We start from the raw sequence: 24,501 nt of genomic DNA, 5'->3' as shown, positions 1-24,501 counted from the left end.
AAATAAATTATAATATAGCACATTCAATGACATTATTACTGTAGACTATAGGCTACTCCTATATCTACCTTGTCCAATACCGTAATCATTGAATGAAGTGCGTATCATCCACATTAACTATTTTATTTATCAATTGGATAAATAATACAAGCACATGCCGTTACATTATTGTAGAATATGCTACTCCCGTATTCACACTATATTAGGATACCGTTATGATTTCATTGGTCTTGTCAGGCATGATTTGAAGGTCTTCGATCGAAGTTGAACGTCGTACCTCGTTCCCTTCTTCAGTGAAAAGTAGTTATGCATCCCCTATTCAATTCAGTTCGAGTGTGAAGGCCTAGTGACAGTGGAAAAATAAACCCATAGCTCCAGCACACAAGGGCATCGTCTTACAATGTAAAATATGTATATATCCTATAGCACCACGTGTGTATATTTTCATTTACAATTTAATTCAAACATGTTTGCCTAGGCTTAATTCTGGCACATATCATCACTCCCCACCCACCATATGCTTAGGTACCATTGAAGGGAGTGGAGTGTGGAGGTGGGGCAATTTACGATTTCTGGTGTCTGTGACGCTCGCCGTTTGGCGCGACGCAGATCCAGTGGGGAGTGTGGTGAAACAGAGGTGTCTGTTCTTTTGAGCTTTGATTCAGTCTTTACCTGACAATGTAATGTTAGGATATATGAGTTATGCTGTTACAGGAGATTTTAAGGTGTGGGACAGAGGAATGTGTAGTTTCGTCGGGAAAAGTTGTGTCAACTGTAGGGGTGTACATGTTGCTGGGGATCGGAGGTGTCCGGTGCGAGAGAGGCAGGTTGAGGTGGCCAGGGTCAGAGTAGTGCAGAAAATGTTGTATTCTGACGCAGTGAAGAAGGTAGAGGAAGGTGGATCAAGGGTGAGGGATTCTGAGAGGATTCGTGTGATCTGCGCCAGAACAGATGGATAGGCCAATGAGTTTAGTAAGGCTGGCTTCTTAGCGTTCATAGCAATGATTGTCAACTGTACTGCTGTGATTTAACGTAAATCACATAAAATTGATGTTGTGGTGCCATCTGCAGAGAAATACTTGAGGATACGAGATTTGACTAAAGAAGTTACACTGACTAAAGAAGAGTTGTAGTGGTAGTGTCCCGACCTCTCAGGTCATTGGCCTGGGGTAGGATCAGATGGGGTTAAAGTAGTAAAATAACGTGGTGGGTTTTAATGAGTGTAGGGTTAGTAAGATAATGAAAAAACATTTTGTGTTGAATTTTACCCATTTTGTATCACAAAGTGTAACGGATTTATACTATAGCTCATTTGGGGGCGGTAACGCAACACATTGGATGCCAACCCCCGTTAAACTCCACCGAAGAAGACGACGACAAAGAAGAAGAAGAATGATTATTTCTGGCTGTAGTTGACGCATGAAGTGTCACATTTCCTCTGCTTTTTTGTTGTTGATTTTGGCAACATTCAGAAACTCGGTAACGTCACACCCAACAGTATCAGCTGTAGTGTTAACGTTGGGCTTTTATATTTTATCTGCAAACCAGACTAACAAAGACATATTTTCTGGCACGGATAAAAGTGCGTTTTGAAAGGATTCCACGCAATATTATTGCAAGACTATTCGCTAGCTAGATATGCGAGGATGTGTCGTTTAACTAGACACAATGTTCGCTTGCTAAACTGTACATTCTTGATGTTTTTAGATAGCGTTGCCATCTAGCTAACGTTAGCTCGCTATAGAGTCAGGCTTCCCGTGTGTGATTTCAAAGTAGTCAGATTGATTTCAAAAAGTCACCAAGTTAACGTTAGCTAGTTAATGCTAAACTGCTAGTGTGAGATTACCATTGTGCAATTCGTCAACAAGCAAGTCGGCGTTAAAAGCTAGCTAGCTAACTTGGCTAGCTATATTAACGATTTATTAGCCAGTTAGTAATACAATTTAGCCTGTAGTTTATTCTTGATTATACTGTTAGTTTGTCGTTATCATTCTTAAATATGGTAGCCTATGTAGAGGATGTGATCATGATTTTGTAATATTACGTACTTATATTGTATAACGTTGCCACAAAACTGTCGAATCACAAAATCATGATCACATTCTCGACATTGGCTACCATATTTAAGTACAGTAGCTAGAATCTGCTGCTGACATTTCAGCTAGTCAGTCATATTGTAGCTGGCTTCAGACAGCTCGCTTGCTAATTTAATAGATTATTATATTTTAGATTTACATTTATGGTGTGGTGATTTACTTAGGGAATTTATAGCAGCCTGATTGAGTCATGTATTGTGGTTTGATTAATGAAGGACTGTGGTAGGCAATTAGATGTAAACATATGTTAGCAATGTCAGTGATGATTTGTGGGCTCACTTTCTTCCTGTGTCTATCTGTCTGTTCTTAGCTGGCCCCACCAATCCCTACCATTATGCCTGCTCTATTAGAGAGGCCCAAACTGTCCAATGCCATGGCACGCGCCCTGCACAAGCACATCATGCGGGAGCGAGACCGCAAGAGACAAGGTAAGAAAGAACACTCTACCCAATGACACTGGGAGTTTGCAAACTCAAAAAAGTTACTGCCTATGTTTACATGCACACAGTTTTCCGGATAGTGGCTCATATCCCACTTAAGGTCTTAATCGGGATAAGCTGTTTACATTTGATATCTTGAGTATCCCTATTCTCATGAATAAACAGGATATTTCTAACTTAAGTTCATATGGGTTAAATTGAATAGTAACTGTGATATGGACACTGACTGTAGTCCCATAACCTCTCACATGTAACATAGTATAATATTGGCCTCCCGGGTGGCGCAGTGGTTAAGGGCGCTGTACTGCAGCGCCAGCTGTGCCATCAGAGTCCCTGGGTTCGCGCCCAGGCTCTGTCGTAACCGGCCGCGACCGGGAGGTCCGGGAGCATCGTCCAGGTTAGGGAGGGATTGGTCGGCGGGCCGAGCGCAGTGCGCGCTAGCCAAGGTTGCCAGGTGCACGGTGTAGCCTCCGACACATTGGTGCGGCTGGCTTCCGGGTTGGATGCGCTGTGTTAAGAAGCAGTACGGCTGGTTGGGTTGTGTATCGGAGGACGCATGACATTCAGCCTTCGTCTCTCCCGAGCCCGTACGGGAGTTGTAGCAATGAGACAAGATAGTAGCTACTACAACAATTGGATACCACGAAATTGGGGAGAAAAAGGGGTAAAAAACAAAAAAAAACATAGTATATAATATATAATACCTGCAGAATGATTCATTTCTTTCAGTGAAACTTTTATTAAAACATTTTTTTTTGCTGCTAAGGTACACAATAGTAGATTTTGGTAGACAGAAGGCATATGATTAATTAAAATGCCTTCAGTTGCGTGGAAACAAAGTTTTAAAACTGATGCGTTTTGGCTGCATGGCCTTCATCGGGGAGTACAAAGGTATAATACATGTCCTCTTTTGAACATCTTTTTCAATCAACCCTAATTTGAAGAGGGAGTGGTTACATAATTCATTGGACAACACCTAGTATGCAATACTATACACATAAAAAAGTGAAATACTGTAGATGTGTTATCAAAAATGCATATCAAGGCTAGAAGCATCAGAACCCCTAGAAAGGTAGTTCTAACCTTGAATATGACTGGGCAAAGTGGAATAGGAGAGCCATCTATTTTATAGTACACTAGATAACAGCAACATGGACCACAACAGTTTAAACATAGCTGAGGGCAATAGAGCAATGTGAATCTTGTCTGGGGACAAGGAGTGGAGAAATTTGATTTCTTTCTTTCTGCGTCTCTTGATAAAATGTGAATACATGTATAATGTGTTATCTTTGACACTGTTATGCATACAGTATTTCAACCACATAAAATATGCACCCAAGAGGAGCTGAGGTCTTATCAGAAAAATGTCATTTTCTCAGCTTTTAATTTCCTTAAAACCGGTCAAACTGAGGACACTAGACATTTGGTAAGATGACGCGCAAGAAGGCGGCAGATGTTTTATGTGCCCCCCAGCCGATTGTTTAAAAAAAACGTATTTTGTACATAATGTTGCCGCTACAGTCTTGTCTTTTATGACCGAAAATAACTTCTGGACATCAGGACAGCAATTACTCACAACGGACTGGTAGAATCCATTTTTTCCCTTTAACGAGTCTGACGAGGCCGACGCTAAAGATGTACTTTCTCGGGAACAGACCCAGATCCCCGTAATTTGCGTGAAGAGGAGGCTAAGAAAATTTGTCTGAAGGGCGAGCTGCCTTCTGAGAATTTGTAGATGATTGAAATAAACCCCCACTTCTTTCCATTCTGTTAGCTAACATGCAATCTTTGGACAATAAAATATATGACCTACGCGAAAGATTAAACTACCGACATTCAAAACTGTAATATCTTATCGATACCAACATACAGCTGGCTGGTTCTACGCTGCACCGGCAGGATAGAACAGCTGTGTCTGGTAAGACAAGGGGCGGAAGACTATGTATTTTTGCAAATAACAGCTGGTGCACGATATCTAAGGAAGTTTTGAGCTATTGCTCGCCTGAGGTAGAGTATCTCATGATAAACTGTAGACCACACGACATACCTAGAGTTTTCATCTGTATTTTTCATAGCTGTTTACATACTACCACAGTCAGAAGCTGGCACTAAGACAGCATTGAATGAGCTGTATTACGCAATAAGCAAACAAGAAAATGCTCAACCAGAGGTGGCGCTTCTAGTAGCTGGGGACTTTAATGCAGGGAAACTTAAATCAGTTTTACCAAATTTCTATCAGCATGTTAAATGTACAACCAGAGGGGAAAAAACCTCTGGACCACCTTTACTCCACACACAAAGACACGTACAAAGCTCTCCCTCGCCTTCCATTTGGCAAATCTGACAATAATTCTATCCTTCTGATTCCTGCTTCCAAGCAAAACTTATAGCAGGAAGCACCAGTGACTAGATCAATAAAAAAGTGGTCAGATTAAGCAGATGCTAAGCTACAGGACTGTTTTGCTAGCACAGACTGGAATATGTTCTGGGATTCCTCTGATGTCATTGAGGAGTACACCATATCAGTCACTGGCTTCATCAATAAGTGCATTGATGACGTCGTCCCCACATTGACCGTACCCCAACAAGAAGCCATGGATTACAGGCAACATCCTCACTGAGCTAAAGGCTAGAGCTGCCGCTTTCAAGGATTGGGACTTTAATCCGCAAGCTTATTAGACATCCCGCTATGCCCTCCAACAAATCATCAAACAGGCAAAGTGTCAATACAGGACTAAGATCGAATCATACTACACTGGCTCTGACACTCGTCGGATGTGGCAGGGCTTGCAAACCATTAGACTATAAAGGGAAGTACCACCGAGAACTGCCCAGTGACACGAGCCTACCAGACGAGCTAAACTACTTCTATGCTCACTTTGAGGCAAATAACACTGAAATGTGCATGAGAGCACCAACTGTTCTGGAAGACTGATCACGCTCACGGCAGCCAATTAGAGAAAGACCTTTTAACAGGTCAACATTCACAAGGCTTTGAAAGGCTGGTCATGGCTCACGTCAACACCATTATCCCAGAAACCCTAGACCCACTCCAATTTGCATACCGCCCCAACAGATCCACAGATGATGCTGTCTCTATTGCGCTCCACACTGCCCTTTCCCACCTGGACAAAAGGAACACTTATGTGAGGATGTTATTCATTGACAACAGCTCAGCGTTCAACAACGTAGTGCCCTCAAAGCTCATCAATATGCTAAGGACCCTGGGACTAAACACCTCCCTCTGCAACTAGATCCTGGACTTCCTGATGGGCCACCGCCAGGTGGTAAGGGTAGGTAACAACACAGGGGCTCCTCAGGGGTGCGTGCTCAGTCCTCTCCTGTACTCCCCATTCACTCATGACTACATGGCCAAGCACAACTCCAACACCATCATCAAGTTTGCCGATGACACAACAGTGGTAGGCCTGATCAACGACAATACCGCCTATAGGGAGGAGGTCAGAGACCTGGCCATTTGGTGCAAGAACAACAACCTCTCCCTCAATGTGATCAAGACAAAGGAGATGATTGTGGACTACAGGAAAAATAGGACTGAGCACTCCCCCGTTCTCATCGACGGTGCTGCAGTGGAGCAAGTTGAGAGCTTCAAGTTCCTTGGTGTCCATATCACCAACAAACTAACATGGTCCAAGCACACCAAGACAGTCGTGAAGAGGGCATGACAAAACCTATTCCCCCTCAGAAGACTGAAAAGATTTGGCGTGGGTCCTCAGATCCTCAAAATGTTCCACAACTGCAACATCGAGAGCATTCTGACTGGTTGCACCACTGCCTGGTATGGCAACTGCTCGTCCTCCGACCTCAAGACATTACAGAGAGTAGTGCGATCGGCCCAGTACATCACTGGGGCCAAGCTTCCTGCCATCCAGGACTTCTATACCAGGCGGTGTCAGAGGAAGGCCCTAAAAATTGTCAATGACTCCAGCCACCATAGTCATAGACTATCTGAGCGCCAAGTCTGGGCCCGAGAGGCTTCTAAGCCGCCTCTACCCCCAAGCCTTAAGATTCCTGAACACCTAATCAAATGCCCACTCAGACTATTTGATTGCCCCCCCCCCCTCTTTTACGTCACTGCTGCTCTTTGTTATCATCTTTGCATAGTCACTTTAATAACTCTACCTACATTTACATATTACCTCAACTAACCGTTGACATTGACTCTGTACCGGTACCCCCTTGTATATAGTCTCGTTATTGTTATTTTACTGCTGCTCTTTAATCACTTGTTACTTTTATTTCTTTATTCTATCCATATTTTTTTAAAACTGCATTGTTGTTCAGGGGCTCGTAAGTAAGCATTTCACTGTAAGGCTTCACCTGTTGTATTCTGCGCATGTGACTAAAATTTGATTCGATTTCACACAGGACAAGTCTTTCTACTGTTTTGAAGTTATTGCGTTTTCTCCCTGGTCCCTAAACAAAACAGACAACTTTACTGGTGTTAACCTTACTAGGGCAGGCGGAACCCCTTGACAACATTCCGCTGAAAAGGCAGCGCGCGAAATTCATTTCTTTTTGTTGTTGAAATATGTAACTTTCACACATAAACAAGTCCAATACAGCAAATGAAAGAAACATCTTTACAGCGAAAGCACAACATATCATAGCCAAGTCAAAAAAACACAGCCATTTTCCAGTCAAAGATAGGAGTCACAAAAAGCAGAAATATAGATCAAATTAATCACTAACCTTTGATGATCTTCATCAGATGACACTCATAGGACATCATGTTACACAAAACATGTATGTTTTGTTCGATAATGTGAATATTTATATCCAAAAATCTTGTTTACATTGGCGCGTTACGTGCAGTAATGTTTTGATTCCAAAACATCCGGTGATTTTGCAGAAATACTCATAATAAACATTGATAAAAGATACAAGTGTTATTCACAGAATTAAAGACAGACTTCTCCTTAATGCAACCACTATGTCAGATTTCAAAAAAACTTTACGGAAAAAGCATAATCTGAGAACGGTGCTCGGAGCCCAATCCAGCCAGAGAAATATCCGACATTTTGGAGTCAACAGAAGTTAGAAATAACCTTTGATGATCTTCATCAGAAGGCACTCCCATGAATCCCAGTTTGACAATAAATTACTGATTTGTTCCATAAAGTCCATAATTTATGGCCAAATAGCCACTTGTTGTTAGCGTGTTCAGCCCAGTAATCCATCTTCATGAGGCGTGAGCACTTCGTCCAGACAAAAACTCGAAAAGTTCTGTTACAGGTCGTAGAAACAAGTCAAACGATGTATGGAATCAATCTTCCGGCGCCGACAGAGATGGCCGCCTCGCTTCGCGTTCCTAGGAAACTATGCAGTTTTTTGTTTTTTTACGTGTTATTTCTTACATTAGTACCCCAGGTCATCTTAGGTTTCATTACATACAGTCGAGAAGAACTACTGAATATAAGATCAGCATCAACTCACCATCAGTACGACCAAGAATATGTTTTTCGCGACGCGGATCCTGTGTTCTGCCTTACAAACAGGACAACGGAGTGGATCCTATGCAGCGACCCAAAAAAACGACTCCGAAAGAGAGGGAAACGAGGCGGTCTTCTGGTCAGACTCCGGAGACGGGCACAGCGCACACCACTCCCTAGCATTCTTCTTGCCAATGTCCAGTCTCTTGACAACAAGGTTGATGAAATCCGAGCAAGGGTAGCATTCCAGAGGGACATCAGAGACTGTAACGTTCTTTGCTTCACGGAAACGTGGCTTACTGGAGAGACGCAATCCGAAGCGGTGCAGCCAACAGGTTTCTCCACGCATCGCGCAGACAGGAAAAAACATCTTTCTGGTAAAAAGAGGGGCGGGGGCGTATGCCTTATGACTAACGTGACATGGTGCGATGAAAGAAACATACAGGAACTCAAATCCTTCTGTTCACCTGATTTAGAATTCCTCACAATCAAATGTAGACCGCATTATCTACCAAGAGAATTCTCTTCGATTATAATCACAGCCGTATATATCCCCCCCCAAGCAGACACATCGATGGCTCTGAACGAACTTTATTTAACTCTCTGCAAACTGGAAACAATTTATCCGGAGGCTGCATTCATTGTAGCTGGGGATTTTAACAAGGCTAATCTGAAAACAAGACTCCCCAAATTTTATCAGCATATCGATTGCGCAACCAGGGAGGAAAGACCTTGGACCATTGTTACTCTAACTTCCGCGACGCATATAAGGCCCTGCCCCGCCCCCCTTTCGGAAAAGCTGACCACGACTCCATTTTGTTGATCCCTGCCTACAGACAGAAACTAAAACAAGAGGCTCCCACGCTGAGGTCTGTCCAACGCTGGTCCGACCAAGCTGACTCCACACTCCAAGACTGCTTCCATCACGTGGACTGGGAGATGTTTCGTATTGCGTCAGATAACAACATTGACGAATACGCTGATTCGGTGTGCGAGTTCATTAGAACGTGCGTTGAAGATGTCGTTCCCATAGCAACGATTAAAACATTCCCTAACCAGAAACCGTGGATTGATGGCAGCATTCGTGTGAAACTGACAGCGCGAACCACTGCTTTTAATCAGGGCAAGGTGTCTGGTAACATGACCGAATACAAACAGTGCAGCTATTCCCTCCGCAAGGCTATCAAACAAGCTAAGCGCCAGTACAGAGACAAAGTAGAATCTCAATTCAACGGCTCAGACACAAGAGGCATGTGGCAGGGTCTACAGTCAATCACGGACTACAGGAAGAAACCCAGCCCAGTCACGGACCAGGATGTCTTGCTCCCAGGCAGACTAAATAACTTTTTTGCCCGCTTTGAGGACAATACAGTGCCACTGACACGGCCTGCAACGAAAACATGCGGTCTCTCCTTCACTGCAGCCGAGGTGAGTAAGACATTTAAACGTGTTAACCCTCGCAAGGCTGCAGGCCCAGATGGCATCCCCAGCCGCGCCCTCAGAGCATGCGCAGACCAGCTGGCCGGTGTGTTTACGGACATATTCAATCAATCCCTATACCAGTCTGCTGTTCCCACATGCTTCAAGAGGGCCACCATTGTTCCTGTTCCCAAGAAAGCTAAGGTAACTGAGCTAAATGACTACCGCCCCGTAGCACTCACATCCGTCATCATGAAGTGCTTTGAGAGACTAGTCAAGGACCATATCACCTCCACCCTACCTGACACCCTAGACCCACTCCAATTTGCTTACCGCCCAAATAGGTCCACAGACGATGCAATCTCAACCACACTGCACACTGCCCTAACCCATCTGGACAAGAGGAATACCTATGTGAGAATGCTGTTCATCGACTACAGCTCGGCATTCAACACCATAGTACCCTCCAAGCTCGTCATCAAGCTCGAGACCCTGGGTCTCGACCCCGCCCTGTGCAACTGGGTACTGGACTTCCTGACGGGCCGCCCCCAGGTGGTGAGGGTAGGCAACAACATCTCCTCCCCGCTGATCCTCAACACTGGGGCCCCACAAGGTTGCGTTCTGAGCCCTCTCCTGTACTCCCTGTTCACCCACGACTGCGTGGCCACGCACGCCTCCAACTCAATCATCAAGTTTGCGGACGACACAACAGTGGTAGGCTTGATTACCAACAACGATGAGACGGCCTACAGGGAGGAGGTGAGGGCCCTCGGAGTGTGGTGTCAGGAAAACAACCTCACACTCAACGTCAACAAAACTAAGGAGATGATTGTGGACTTCAGGAAACAGCAGAGGGAACACCCCCCTATCCACATCGATGGAACAGTAGTGGAGAGGGTAGCAAGTTTTAAGTTCCTCGGCATACACATCACAGACAAACTGAATTGGTCCACTCACACAGACAGCATCGTGAAGAAGGCGCAGCAGCGCCTCTTCAACCTCAGGAGGCTGAAGAAATTCGGCTTGTCACCAAAAGCACTCACAAACTTCTACAGATGCACAATCGAGAGCATCCTGGCGGGCTGTATCACCGCCTGGTATGGCAACTGCACCGCCCTCAACCGTAAGGCTCTCCAGAGGGTAGTGAGGTCTGCACAACGCATCACCGGGGGCAAACTACCTGCCCTCCAGGACACCTACACCACCCGATGTCACAGGAAGGCCATAAAGATCATCAAGGACATCAACCACCCGAGCCACTGCCTGTTCACCCCGCTATCATCCAGAAGGCGAGGTCAGTACAGGTGCATCAAAGCTGGGACCGAGAGACTGAAAAACAGCTTCTATCTCAAGGCCATCAGACTGTTAAACAGCCACCACTAACACTGAGTGGCTGCTGCCAACACACTGACACTGACTCAACTCCAGCCACTTTAATAATGGGAATTGATGGGAAATGATGTAAATATATCACTAGCCACTTTAAACAATGCTACCTTATATAAATGTTACTTACCCTACATTATTCATCTCATACGCATACGTATATACTGTACTCTATATCATCGACGGTATCCTTATGTAATACATGTATCACTAGCCACTTTATACTATACTATGCCACTTTGTTTACATACTCATCTCATTTGTACATACTGTACCCGATACCATCTACTGTATCTTGCCTATGCTGCTCTGTACCATCACTCATTCATATATCCTTATGTACATATTCTTTATCCCCTTACACTGTGTACAAGACAGTAGTTTTGGAATTGTTAGTTAGATTACTTGTTATCACTGCATTGTCGGAACTAGAAGCGCAAGCATTTCGCTACACTCGCATTAACATCTGCTAACCATGTGTATGTGACAAATAAAATTTGATTTGATTTGATCTTTAGGATGTTTTTAACATAAAACAATAATAATGTTCCAACCGGAGAATTCCTATGTCTGAAGAAAAGCAATGGAACGAGAGCTAACTCTGTCGGGTGCGCGCGTCACGAGCCTGAGACACTCTGCCAGACCACTGACTCAAACCGGTCTCCTGAGCCCCTCTTTTTATAGTAGAATCCTCATTCAAGTTTCTAAAGACGGTTGACATCTAGTGGAAGCCGTAGGAAGTGCAACTTGACTCCATAGACACTGTGTATTCGGTAGGCCAAGCTTTGAAAAACTACAAACCTCAGTGTCCCACTTCCTGGTTGGATTTTTCTCAGGTTTTCGCCTGCCATAAGAGTTCTGTTATACTCAGACATCATTCAAACAGTTTTAGAAACTTCAGAGTGTTTTCTATCCAATATTAATAAAACTATGCATATATTAGCATCTGGGACAGAGTAGAAGGCAGTTTACTCTGGGCACACTATTCATCCAAAAGTGAAAATGCTGCCCCCTATCCCAAAAGAGTTAACTAGATTACTAATTAATTCTGTCAATGTAAGACATTCTGGTGAGCACTACTTTCAGTTAACTTTTTGCCCCAGAAGACTATGACAAATGGCCTACCAAATTTCTGAAATTATAATATGGCCTACCAGATTTCGGGAATTATAATCAGAATTGTCTAAATTAGGGGTTAAAGTAGCCAGTAGTAAATTCATTATAATAGGCTAAGTTATTATGGTGGATTGAACTGCTCAGGTATGCTACTTTTTGAAGTGAATTGTTTGGCAATCCGATGAAAACATCACACAACACCCATGATATGCAAAACTAAGTCTGCACAGACAGCAAAAACAACAGTAAACAGGGTTAGATGTTTACATTCTACAGTATCCCGTCTTAGATTAGCATATACCTGGCATCTTATCTGGGTTTCTCATAACTGGGTTACAAGCTTTTGTAAATGGGATATGATGTTTGTGCGCCAACTCAAAGGCAAAATACTTGAGTATCCCGAATAATAACAGGATATTGGTGTGCATGTGAACGTGGTCATTGATACCAACTCCTGTCCTGTAAACCCCCTCATCCAACCTTGTGTCACAGAGGAAGAAGAAGTAGACAAAATGATGGAGCAGAAGCAGAAGGAGGAGGAAGAAAGAAAGAGGAAGAAAGAGGTGGAGGAGAGAATGTCTTTAGATGAGACAAAAGAGCAGGTGTGTTATTGAGATTTTTACATTGGCCAGTGCCTGCTTCTTTCTATTTATTTTATTCAACTCCTCTTTGTTTGTCCCTCTCGCTCTGCCTTAGATCATGAAGATGGGGGAGAAGCTACAAGGGCTACAAGAGGAGAAACACCAGCTCTTCCTCCAGTTGAAGAAAGTGCTCCATGAGGAGGAGAAGAGACGGAGGAAAGAACAAAGGTAAAGGCTCTACCGGCTCTTGAATGAACTTTCTGGAGGTCTTACAAACATCACTTATCCTTAGCCTTGTGGTCCCAGATCTGTATGTGCTGTCTTGACCACATCTATGGTGTGACAGCGCATACATATCTGGGACCACCAGGCTAACACATCCCCACATTCCCCAGCAACCTACTTAGGTTATTGGCTTTTGATGTGAGATTCAGTCCTATTTGCTGATAGATTAGCGTTAACATTGTTACCATACACATACACACATTGTTACTACTGACTGCTAGTGTGTGACTATGGACATGATTGTTTTCTTGTAGTGATATGACAACCCTGACATCATCTACGTACCAGCCCAGCATGGCTATCCACTCCCACTCAGGACAACACCTGCTCAGCATGCAAGGTAATTCACATAGATTTTATGTATCACACGTTTGATTGTTAATACACACAAACTGTGTATTATCTTTCTCTCTGTCTCCTTCCTCTCTATATCAATGATCAGCGGGTCAAGTGAGTCACGGCCGCTCTGCTGCCCTGCTAGGAGAACGGAGTAAACAGCTCTTCCAGTCCCCTGTCCTTCCGGTGAGTGAGCATTCTTAATATAAATGCATGTAAAGTGTTGGTCCCATGTTTCATGACCTGAAATAAAAGATCCCAGAAATGTTCCATACGCACAAAAAGCATATTTCTCTCTATTTCGTGCACAAATTTGTTTACATCCCTATTAGTGAGTGTTTCTCCTTTGCCAAAATAATCCATCCACCTGACAGGTGTGGCATATTAAGAAGCTGATTGAAAAGGATGATCATTACACAGGTGCACCTTGGGCTGGGTACAATAAGGTTTTGTTACAAAACACAATGTCACAGATGTCTCAAGTTGAGGGAGTGTGCAATTGGCATGCTGACTGCAGGAATGTTCACCAGAGCTGTTGCCAGAGAATTTAATATTAAGTTCTCTTCCATAAGCTGCCTCCAACATCGTTTTTGAGAATTTGGCAGACCACGTGTAACCACGCCAGCCCAGGACCTCCACATCTGCCGCCTTCACCTGCGGGATCATCTGGGACCAGCCACCCAGACAGCTGATGAAACTGGGTTTGCACAGCCAAAGAATTTCTGCACAAACTGTCATAAACTGTCTCAGGGAAGCTCAATTGCGAGCTCGTCATCCTTACCAGGGTCTTCACCTGACTGCAGTTCGGTGTTGTAACCGAGTTCAGTGGGCATATGCTCACGTTCGATATCCACTGGCATGCTGGGGAAGTGGATGAATCCCGCATTTAACTGTACTGGGCAGATAGCAGACAATGTGTATGGTGTCGTGTGGGCGAGCGGTTTCCTGATGTCAACATTGTAAACCGAGTGCCCCATGGTGGAGGTGGTGTTATGGAATGGGCAGGCATGAACTTCTAACAACGAACACAATTGCATTTTATCGATGTCAATTTGAATGCAGAGATACCGTGACAAGATCCTGAGGCCCATTGTCGTGACGTTCATGCCCTGCTATCACCTGAAGTTTTAGCATGAAAATGCATAGCCCCATGTCGCAAGGATCTGTACACACTCCTGGAAGCTGAAGCTGAATATGTCCCAGTTGTTCCGTGGCTTGCACAGACATGTCACACATTGAGCATGTTTGGGATGCTCTGTATCAAAGTGTATGACAGTGGGTTCCAGTTCCCGCCAATACCCAGTAACTTCGCACAGCCATTGAAGAAGAGCGGGACAACATTCCACAGGCCACAATCAACAGCCTGATCAACTCTATGCAAAGGAGATGTGTTGCGCCACATGAGACATAGTGGTCACACTAGATACTGACTGGTTTTCTGATCCACGCCCCAACACATCTGTAAACAGTGTGTACATTCTTGAAGCCCACAGGCGTTGTGACATTACTCCATTCATGGCAGACTTATCACCGCGATGTGTATGTGTGCATGAGCGTTTGAGTGAAGGAGTGTGTATGTTTTGAAAAGGAAATAAGAGGAGGTTTTATTTTATCGTTTGTTGTATATACCAGTACTCCATGTTTTTGATAGCCACAAGGACAGTGTGGCTGTATTCCCAGTCCATGTGAAATCCATAGATTTGGGTCTAATGAATTTATTTCAATTGACTGATTTCCTTATGACCTGTAACTCAGTGAAATCTTTGAAACTGTTAAATGTTGCGTTTTATCTTTTGGTTCAGTGTAGAAATGGGGTTCTTAGGGTTTGGTCTCAAGCACCTTAGTTAGTGTATGCAGCAGGCACTTGTTCCTGTTGATTATAATTAGGACTTCAGTGACTTGAGGAATGACTGGGGACACAAGATGCCCTAGTTGTTGTACTTAATTGTTCTATAATTAATTTAGTTCAGGCTTGAATGTAATGTAATGACTATATAATATTTGCAATTCCAGTACAGTGAATGCCTGAAAACGTGTCCTGTATGTTGTTTGACAGGGGCGTCACTACCAGAGCCAGCCAGGGATGAGCTCCGGAGGCTTGGAGCATGGGCAGTATGCATCCAGCCAGGCAGCCCATGGCCCCTACGGCCAGCTCACCCAGGCACAGCACGGCACTCCCTTCGCCCCCAGCCAGTCTGTCCCTGTCAGTTACGCCAGCAGCTCACAGCTCAGAGGTAACCGGTTAGAATTTTTAATGTAATTGTTATTTCAGAGACGTGTTGTCTATGTGAGATGTTAAAGCAAATCATTTTGTCTGGTAGCCTGCTCCCAGATCTGTTGTCTTGCCCGCTCCTATTGTCATTGTAATGCCAAGCATGTTTGACAGCGATCAATGGAGTTGTCAAGATGGCACAAACGGATCTGGAAACAGGCGTTGAATCTTTAGGTATTATGTTTTTTCAAAGTGACTATGTTGCGGTTATTATGAGAATGAGAAACCTAATGTGTGTGCTGTTTGTGCGTGCTTCATTCATAAACCCCATCGCTAATGTCCCCTCTTGTGTCCAGGTGCCTCAGCCTTCCAGGCCATGCAGTACCTGCCTCAACAGCAGCAGGGCTACGCTGTACACAGCCACTTTACCTCTCAGCCAGGTACCTTTTCACCTGTGTGTCTGTCTACTAAAATCTATATGTTGTCGTAGGCCCTGTTGCGATTGTGGCACAGTGTGTTTAAGAAGGTTTATGCGTAAAGGCGCTGGGATGGCTTAGTGTACTGACTGCACCTAGGACTCTTGTCAGTAATTGAATAACCATATATGATGTTTATGGATGATGTCCGCCATGAAAATTAAACAACGCCAAAAAAACGTTTAAATAGACCTATATTTATTTTGTATTAACTTTTTATAAATTTTTTGATGTAGGTGAACTTGACCTAATAGCGGGAGGGTTTACTAATGATCATAAGCATTTGATTTGCTAACTTAGTCTACATCTCCTCCTTTTCCCAACTGTCGTTGGATGCTCGAGCAGCTAATCCGCTAGATGCATGGGGGTGGAGAAGTGCTAGCCTATATGCTATGGCACTTCAGTTAAAAAAAAAAATAATAGTTTGTGTGGATAAGTAAATAAATCTGTCTTTAAAAACAGGTTGGTTGTGTCTGACTATTAATTACTCAACAGCAGTTGACAAGTTTGTTCTGGCTCTGAGGCCTATAATGTGCTAATGTGTCAAATGGACAATGTGCAAATCCAACCTGGCATAGTATCATTTGATACGTAGTCTTCTCTTAATTTGTAGACTAATCTACGCTGATAAATAGGCTGTGTTGCGTGTATTTGTTTCTAGGTTAATGATGGTCAGTTTCGCCTAGTTGTCTTCCCTTCATACGTTCCTTGTCAATTCATGATCTTATAGCCTACTTTCGGAAAGAATAAGGTAGTCCTAGGTTTTTTCATAAGTTTTAAGAAAAACATTTTTTTTTGCTCTTGTGTCTGACATAAGCTGGTGGCTTTGATTGACAGGTCCTTTTAAGGGGTGCGCGTGTGAGTTCGCTGATTTTCTCTCTATAGGCCTATATGTCCATTCAGAAGTTTTCTTAAAGTAGCCTGTCCAGTCTTCTATCTGTAATGAAAATTGAATGCTCCGGTCATAATTGAATCTTGTTAAAGGCCATTTCTCACCAAGTCTGTTATTGTCGTCCGAATAATTAGGAAGAAAAAAAGAAATACGTGCACGTCTTGTTTATGATGGCGTTCACACCAATTGCGAAATATCGTCCTGCCACAATCCGTCAATTATTTATCCGGAACGATAAATGCGAAAATAATCTGTTGACCCAATAGAACTTGTTATCAGGGACACTGCCGTTGACAGGTCTTTTGGGTTCATTGTGTGAATTCATGAACAAATGAATTTCTCAGACTTTTTAACGTTTGCAATGCATCAGTTAAGCTATGTATCAATTCAATGGGATCACGTCACACCAGATCTAGGCTACATACACTTTGTTCTCACCAGTTCATTGCTAACGCTGCAGCCTATTTTATAGCCATTCAGCAAGCAAGACGATTGATCAATGCTTCTCTTCTCGAATAGGCCTATTAGTTTTAGAAATTGCTCGAAATAAGTTACAAATTATATTGCTCGTTCAAGAGCTAGAGAGAGGGGGATGAGATGGGCCAGTGTAGTTGCCAGCAGAGATGTGTGAATTGCCCAAGAAGGGAACAGTGAAGGAGACAGATGTGTAAGTTAGAAGTGGATTGATTTATTAATGCATTATTTGTATAGCCTCTATACAGTATTGGGCTATACGTTATAGGCCTGCTAAAGTAAATCTAGGCGACCCTAAAAGACAAAGAGAAAAAAATACCTTTTATCAATAAGTGGTTGCGCAGATTTAAATAAAGCACTCAAATTAAAGTGTAGTGTCAACATAACCATCCATTGCTTCAATAAAATTGATCAAGGGCTGATCATTAGGCTATGGACAGGTTGTATACATGTTTTAAATTTTCTTATGGTTATCAATTTCATCTTTATGCCTATCACAGCTGTCTCTATATTCCCCTTTTAAAACATTCCTCGTCAATTTATGATGGGCTACGTTTGTTTTAGCATTGTCCTATAATGTAGACAATTTTTTGGGGATATCCCACAGAAAGGATTTGAAGTTAAGGCAAGGTTTTTAGTATGTCTTTGGGAAGGGACAAATGTGATTTGCTTATGCGTCTGAAGGAGATGCGCTGCAGACAGCTCGATTGATGGGTCCTTTTAGGTGGGTGGTGTGCATGTATGAGTTCACCAATTCCTTATGTCCATTCATACAGTTTACTACATTTGGCCAAGCCTGTCTGGACTTCATCTCTTTTAATCAGATAGAAAACAACAACCTATGTCTTGTTGCAGGGTCAGCATATGTGCAGGGAATGACGACAGGTGCCAGTTTTGCGTTTCCTCTCTTATTACATGTGGTGCAACTGAATGAAACGTAGCCCAGCTCTTTTCATGATTCATCCTACAGGATGCATAGCCTCTATCATAATATTTTCATCAGCGTATTACTTTTCCAGTAGTATATGATTGTTCTCTAGTTACTGTGTCCTCTTGCTACTTTGAACAAAATATTGCCACATAGAATGACCGCAAAAGCATTGGTGACGTTATGCGAATTGTTTGGGAAAAGTGGAGGGAAAAACGCGATGGGCTTGATGTGAGTGGTTTAGTGCGACAAAATTGGACTCTATATTTTTTGTGGAATTCCTCTCCAATCGGACATTTCTTAATTTGTATACTAGATTAATATTTTGAGGTAATAACTTGAATAATAATAACGAAGTGTAATGATAATAGTAAAGTTGCAGAGAAAAGCCTCCTCTTTTGAGTCTGATATGCCTAATCCTCCCCCCCAACGGTTATGTTGGTGACATGTACATTGGCCTGGCCAATTACCTTAACCTCAAATTCCAAGACTGTAACAGCCCTAGACCCTAGACGATAAATATGTCTGGGACGGTTCAAAACAGACATTCGGACAGTTGTGGGACTATGGGCCAGAAAAAAATTTCAACACAAAGATGAGGCCGACGAAACGGCTCACAATATTTAGCTTAAGTTGATAAACCATGAATAATTCACATAAGCGCAGCAATGTGTTTACTCGTCTCGGCCATGTATATGAATGTTCCAAAACGCTATTATGCGAAAACACCATTCTCAAACGCGCACCTGATGCGAGCAATTTTTTTAATTTTTTTAAATGCGACAGAGATGGATATAATAGTAGGAATTTACAAAGAGGGAATGAATGAAGATGCAACAATGGGATTGTGCCTTCCTGCCTTTGGACAGTAGAAGAAGAAATGCGGGTTTCAATGGCAAATCAGGAAATCTTTGCTTTTTTCTATGATCGGATTTTGGCTGTAGGCTATGTAAAACGTCCAGGTTTCAAATAATTATATGGCTGGCTAGGCCTCGCATATGTAATTATGTAGGTTATGGAAATGTGTATTAGAATATCATTCCAATGTTGAGCAAATAGGCCTATTAGAATGCACATTTTACACTCTCAGGCTGTTTTTTAGAAGTGCAGCGCAGCGCACAGGCATAAAGGTTTGTTTTAATTTAATTGAAACGGAAGTCTACTGAAGTGAGACTTTGTCCTTGTGTTCCTTGGCTAATTATATAGTTTTGTTCACCAGCTAGGTTGTTTTTCAATGTTTTGAGTTTCAACTGCTAGGGAGAAGCAATGTGGATACTAGTCAGACTCAATCTCACAGGCGAAAACATGCATTACCACGGTAAAATGTAAGTCTCTGTTTAAAAGACTTAAGTCACAAAATGTTTTATGAAATTAAACAATATAACACACTACTTCTTGCTACTAATACATGTATTGTTTTAGAAACATTACAAAGCGTGCTCATCTGTATTTTTTTTGTATGTTTTGTTGGTGTAATTTTAGAGATTTAATTTGATCTGGGCTGGTAAAAATCTGAATACCTTTCACAGTGGCTGGTGTACCAAAAAGTAAATTTTAGTCCCTGGCTGTTAGCAGGTGGTGGCGCTCAATCAGGTCAAGGTGACCATTCTTCACTGACTGAAGAGGGAGGGTGAAGCACGCGCTCACACACACGCCGTTCTTTATTGTATGTTGTTGTTTAAGGGGGCAGCTGCTGGTGGAATGTAATGTCTTAAGTTTATTCCGTAACCAGTTCACAATAACATTGTTTGTTCTCTCTTAGATATATTGTATAAATGTGGTTAGCATGTTCAGTTAATCAATTGTAATTTATTAATAATGTAATGGATGTTTGCCTGTGTTCATTTAAAAAAAGAAAAGAAAAAAAGACTCTGTATTTGTCTCAGAAATACACCAATTAATTTAAAAGCACTGCAAAAGACCCATGTTGGCATATCACATTTTTTTTTTGGAACTATTTTAATTTTGGGACGGTTCAAGATCAGTTTGGGTGCAGTTGAAATTGCACTTCCAGACGGTACCAGGGTGGTGAGGAAATAAAGTTAGTCGCATGCTCTGCCTAAACTACTACTCACTTCTCTTGCTTCCCTCCATTTTTCTCTTTTAAACATATTCTGTATTTTGTCACCAGGATTTATCCCTAGTGCTGGGATCCCTCTACAGAAGCAACTGGAACATGCCAATCAACAGTCTGGCTTCACTGACTCTGTGAGTTTGTTGGGCCCCTTAATAGAGTACCATTGCACACAATTAAGTAATATGGTGTTAAGTGTTATAAACCATACAGTGTTCAAACAAACCTTTTTAGAGGTTGATCACAAGCAGTGTACTGTATCTGTTTGTGGACGGGCTGTCTGTGGTTAACTCACACGTAACTGTCCGTTAATCTTTGTCTGCTGTGTTTTTGTGGTGGTTTCAGAGTGCTCTACGGTCCGTGCACCCTCAGGCTCTTCATGCCAGTGCTGCAGGCCTGCTGCCTACCCCCTCCCTCACAGTGCAGATCCCTCCTGCCAAGGTAAGGCCAACCCTCTTTACCCACCTGCCCTGGGTTGTCTTCATTAGGACAAAAGTAGCAAAATGTTTTGCAATGAAAAACTAAACAAGTGTTTCTTATTGGACCGGTGTAGTTAGTACCTCTCCATTTCACTCAGTTTTCTTCCATTTTGTGCCTAATAAACACAACCCTGCTGTATGTACTACCCTCTTCCCTCTGGCATGACACACACCACAAAGCCACTTAGTCAGTTATCCTTATCAATTCATAACGTCATGTCTTCCTTTCTTGCTCCTCCTGTTCTGTGTGAATAGTCTGGCTTGCCATACACCCATCCCCCCCGTCCGGCTTCTCCAGGAAGCTTCACTCATGGAACTCCTCCACAGCAGGCTCACCCAGTGAGTATCCTATCACTAGGGCCTGGAGTTTTGGTTGATGATATGTAGCACTGTGCTTTTACCGGTATTTCCAGCCTTATTCTGCTAGTGACGCAGCTGTCAGAAAATTGTAGGAAATTATATTTGACACGAGCTGTTTCCAATCAATCAATGGCTGGTTGTACGCGCGTGTTTTGCGGGGGTTCGCCTGATCCAGGGGAGGCGTAGTTCTGCAAATACATTTTTTTTTTTTGGGGCAAGGAACTCTTTTTGTAGATCAGTGATTCTGCACCTTACTTTGCTCAAACTGATCCTCTCCAACTGACTAAATTTCTGGTCATCGGCGGGTATAGAAATGGGGCAGTTAAAATGGAGAGTCAATGAAACCAACCATGGAAGGAGAAAGAAAAGTTCCAAAATAAGAATATAGCTTTAAGAAAAAAGTATGCGCCAATACTCCACAGGGACGCTCTTTGCAGATGACGACAATATATTCAGCAAAACATGCAACTTAGCATTAGCTCATAAACACAAAGACAGGATAGACGGACATCTGAAATAACATTACGCTGTCTCATAAGAATTCTAGGACTACTGGCAAAGATCGTTTAGTCAGGTGGGAGGTCCTGGAGGATATGGTGGAGGGTTTCGCAAGTGCCAACATCCCTCTAGAAAAAGTTGATAACCCTGAAATGCGTGCCTTCATTAAATAAACATGTGAAAAACAGAGGCACAGTCCCTAGGTGGAGCCAACTCAGGAGTCGACATCTACCAAAGGTAGCCACAAAACACAAAGAGGAACTAAAACTGACACACTGGACGAATCAACTGACACACTGGATCACTATGTTCATATTTTGATTGTCTTGCAAGGAGAGCTGGGTGAAGATTGAAAAGTTGTTCTGGCTGATAGTGTATTTATAGGGAGTGCACTATTCAACACTGTCTGAAAGTATTAAAACATGTCTACAATATTATGAGGTTGATTTTAAAAAGATAACTCGATTTGTGTCAGACAATTCAAGGTGCATGGTGAATTCATGCAATTACATTCTGTGGGGGTTGTTATCAAATTGTTGCGTTTGACTGGCAATACCCGTGTTGTGGCTCTTGCAAGCAATATCTGGCAAACTCATTTCCCAGAGGTTGACAAACTTGCTGCAGTCATCAATAAAATCTTCAAACATTGCCCAAGCAGAAAACTTCGATAGAAAGAGCATCTCAGAGATCCATTACAGAAACAAGTTCCCCTCTGCTGACACAGCTTCCTCCCGAGCCATGTAAAACCCGATGGGGTACCTGGTACAAAGCTGTCGGATATCATTCAGAGAGTACCTGCACTTTTACTCATGCTTTGTGGAGGCGGAGAAGCAGATCTCTTAAGAGTGGAGAAGTTGTTGGTTAACTCTGAGGGTTTGCAGAAGCAACTTTCTCTAATTGCTTAACATGCAAAGAGCCTAATAGACCTCATCCAGTGGTTTGAGAGACACAAATCCAGAATTCACCTCACCTACAATAAAGTCAATACAGAAATAGCAGTCGACCAGACAGTTAAGCGTAAATGTGTGGATACATTTTAATGAGGTCAAAGAAACTCAACTCCATATTATAACCCGGGTTACTCTGAAAATAGTTTCGATCAACCAGCTCATACATTTCTCAAGGCAAAACAGAATTAAAAAAAATCCCCAACAAGTGTTCAGTTGGAAGGTAAGCAGTCTGCGGTTATCTTCTTGTTTCAAATTTCACCAAAGATTGTTAGAACTGGACCAATACACACACCATGCGAAACCAAACCGCAGCGAAATGAATCCGTTCTGGAAAAGCTCTGCAAATGTACAATTACAAATATCTCTCTGTTTCAAACAATTCCGTTGATGTTGAAAGAACCGCGTCATCGTATGGTCAAGTATTTATTCACCAGTGCCAATCGGTCTATTATTATCACAATAGACGATTAGCGTAACCATACTAAAACTCTATTCACATGTGCTAGCCTAGGTTACGTTATTCTTTCTTGATGTTTTTTTTTATGCATTAGAATGTTATGTAGGCTAAGGTTGAGACTGTCGTCTGTTATCGCGATTTCCTCTCCATTTAAGTTTTTACATGAATTTCTATAGTGAATGAAAAATGTATATAGATTTATTTTAATCAAATGTGTATTTACGTTGCATTCGGAAAGTATTCAGACCCCTTCACTTTTCCCACGTTTTGTTACCTTACAGCCTTATTCTAAAATGGATTAAATGAAAAATCCTCAATCTACACACACTACCACATAATGACAAAGCGAAAACAGGTTTATACATTTTTGCAAATGTATAAAAAAAAATAAAAAAAAATACCGTATTTTCATAAGTATTCAGACCCTTTGCTATGAGCCTCACCTGAGCTCAGGTGTATCCTGTTTCTATTGATCACCCTTGAGATGTTTCTACAACTTGATTGGACTCCATCTGTGGTAAATTCGATTGATTGGTCATGATTTGGAAAGGTGTGTGTGTGTACAGTGCACGTCAGAGCAAAAACAAAGCCATGATGTCGAAGGAATTGTCCATAGAGCTCCAAGACAGGATTCTGTCGAGGCACAGATCTGGGGAAGGGTACCAAAACATTTATGCAGCATTGAAGGTCCCCAAGAACACAGTGGCCTCCATAATTCTTAAATGGAAAAAGTTTGGAACCACCAAGAGTCTTCCTAGAGCTGGCCACCCGGCCAAACTGAGCAATTGGGAGAGAAGGGCCTTGGTCAGGGAGGTGACCAAGAACTCGATGGTCATTCTGACAGATCTCCAGAGTTTATGGTAGAGTGGTCAATTTGAAGCCACTACTCAATAAAAGGCACATGACAGCCCGCTTGGAGTTTTCCAAAAGGCATCTAAAGGACTCTCAGATCTTGAAACAGGATTCTCTGGTCTGATGAAACCCAGATCAAAGTTTTTGGCCAGAATGCCAAGCGTCACGTCTGGAGGAAACCAGGCACCGCTCAACACCTGGCCAATACTATCCCTACGGAGAAGCATGGTGGTGGCTGCATCATGCTGTGGGGATGTTTTTCAGCAGCAGGGACTGGGAGACTAGTCAGTGTCGAGGAAAAGATGAACGGAGCAAAGTACAGAGAGATCTTGCTGCTCCAGAGCGCTCAGGACCTCAGACTGGGACAAAGGTTCACCTTCCAACAAGCCAGCAACACTAAGCACACAGCCAAGATGATGCAGGAGTGATAAGTCTCTGAATGTCATTGAGTGGCCCGGACTTGAACCCGGTAGAACATCTCTGGAGATAGTTGAAAATAGCTGTGCAGCGACGCTCCCCATCCAGCCTGACAAAGCTTGAGAGGATCTGCAGAGTAGAATGGGAGAAACTCCCCAAATACTGGTGTGCCAAGCTTGTAGCAGCATACCCAAGAAGACTTGAGGCTGTAATAGCTGCCAAAGATGCTTAAACAAAGTACTGAGTAAATGTTCTGAATGCTTATGTAGTTTTTAATACATTTGCAAAAAGAGAAATTGTAACAAAACGTGGAAAAAGTG

General features: G+C 42.7%; 1 protein-coding gene across 5 annotated transcripts in view; it reads left to right on the top strand.

The window, feature by feature from the left end:
* The window catches only part of LOC139418718 (G protein pathway suppressor 2-like), a 53,431-nt gene that overhangs the window by 6,403 nt on the left and 22,527 nt on the right, over nucleotides 1–24,501 (top strand). For 2 of the 5 annotated variants that reach the window (XR_011635347.1, XM_071168370.1), the window contains exons 1-11: nucleotides 1,271–1,479; nucleotides 2,407–2,524; nucleotides 12,403–12,512; nucleotides 12,607–12,719; nucleotides 13,031–13,116; nucleotides 13,219–13,298; nucleotides 15,169–15,346; nucleotides 15,681–15,764; nucleotides 20,226–20,302; nucleotides 20,514–20,609; nucleotides 20,903–20,986. Coding sequence is in view for 4 of the 5 variants with exons in the window: in XM_071168370.1 (XP_071024471.1) it covers nucleotides 1,420–1,479; nucleotides 2,407–2,524; nucleotides 12,403–12,512; nucleotides 12,607–12,719; nucleotides 13,031–13,116; nucleotides 13,219–13,298; nucleotides 15,169–15,346; nucleotides 15,681–15,764; nucleotides 20,226–20,302; nucleotides 20,514–20,609; nucleotides 20,903–20,986 (1,086 nt within the window). In the remaining variant the exon portion in view is untranslated. Of the gene's footprint in view, nucleotides 1–1,270; nucleotides 1,583–2,406; nucleotides 2,525–12,402; nucleotides 12,513–12,606; nucleotides 12,720–13,030; nucleotides 13,117–13,218; nucleotides 13,299–15,168; nucleotides 15,347–15,680; nucleotides 15,765–20,225; nucleotides 20,303–20,513; nucleotides 20,610–20,902; nucleotides 20,987–24,501 lie in introns of those variants that run through there. The other 3 variants (XM_071168371.1, XM_071168372.1, XM_071168373.1) reach the window with 3 other exon arrangements.

The sequence above is a fragment of the Oncorhynchus clarkii genome, chromosome 10 (assembly GCF_045791955.1).
Source record: "Oncorhynchus clarkii lewisi isolate Uvic-CL-2024 chromosome 10, UVic_Ocla_1.0, whole genome shotgun sequence".
Classification (NCBI taxonomy): Eukaryota; Metazoa; Chordata; class Actinopteri; order Salmoniformes; family Salmonidae; genus Oncorhynchus; species Oncorhynchus clarkii.
This window is presented reverse-complemented; position numbering and strand designations above follow the sequence as displayed.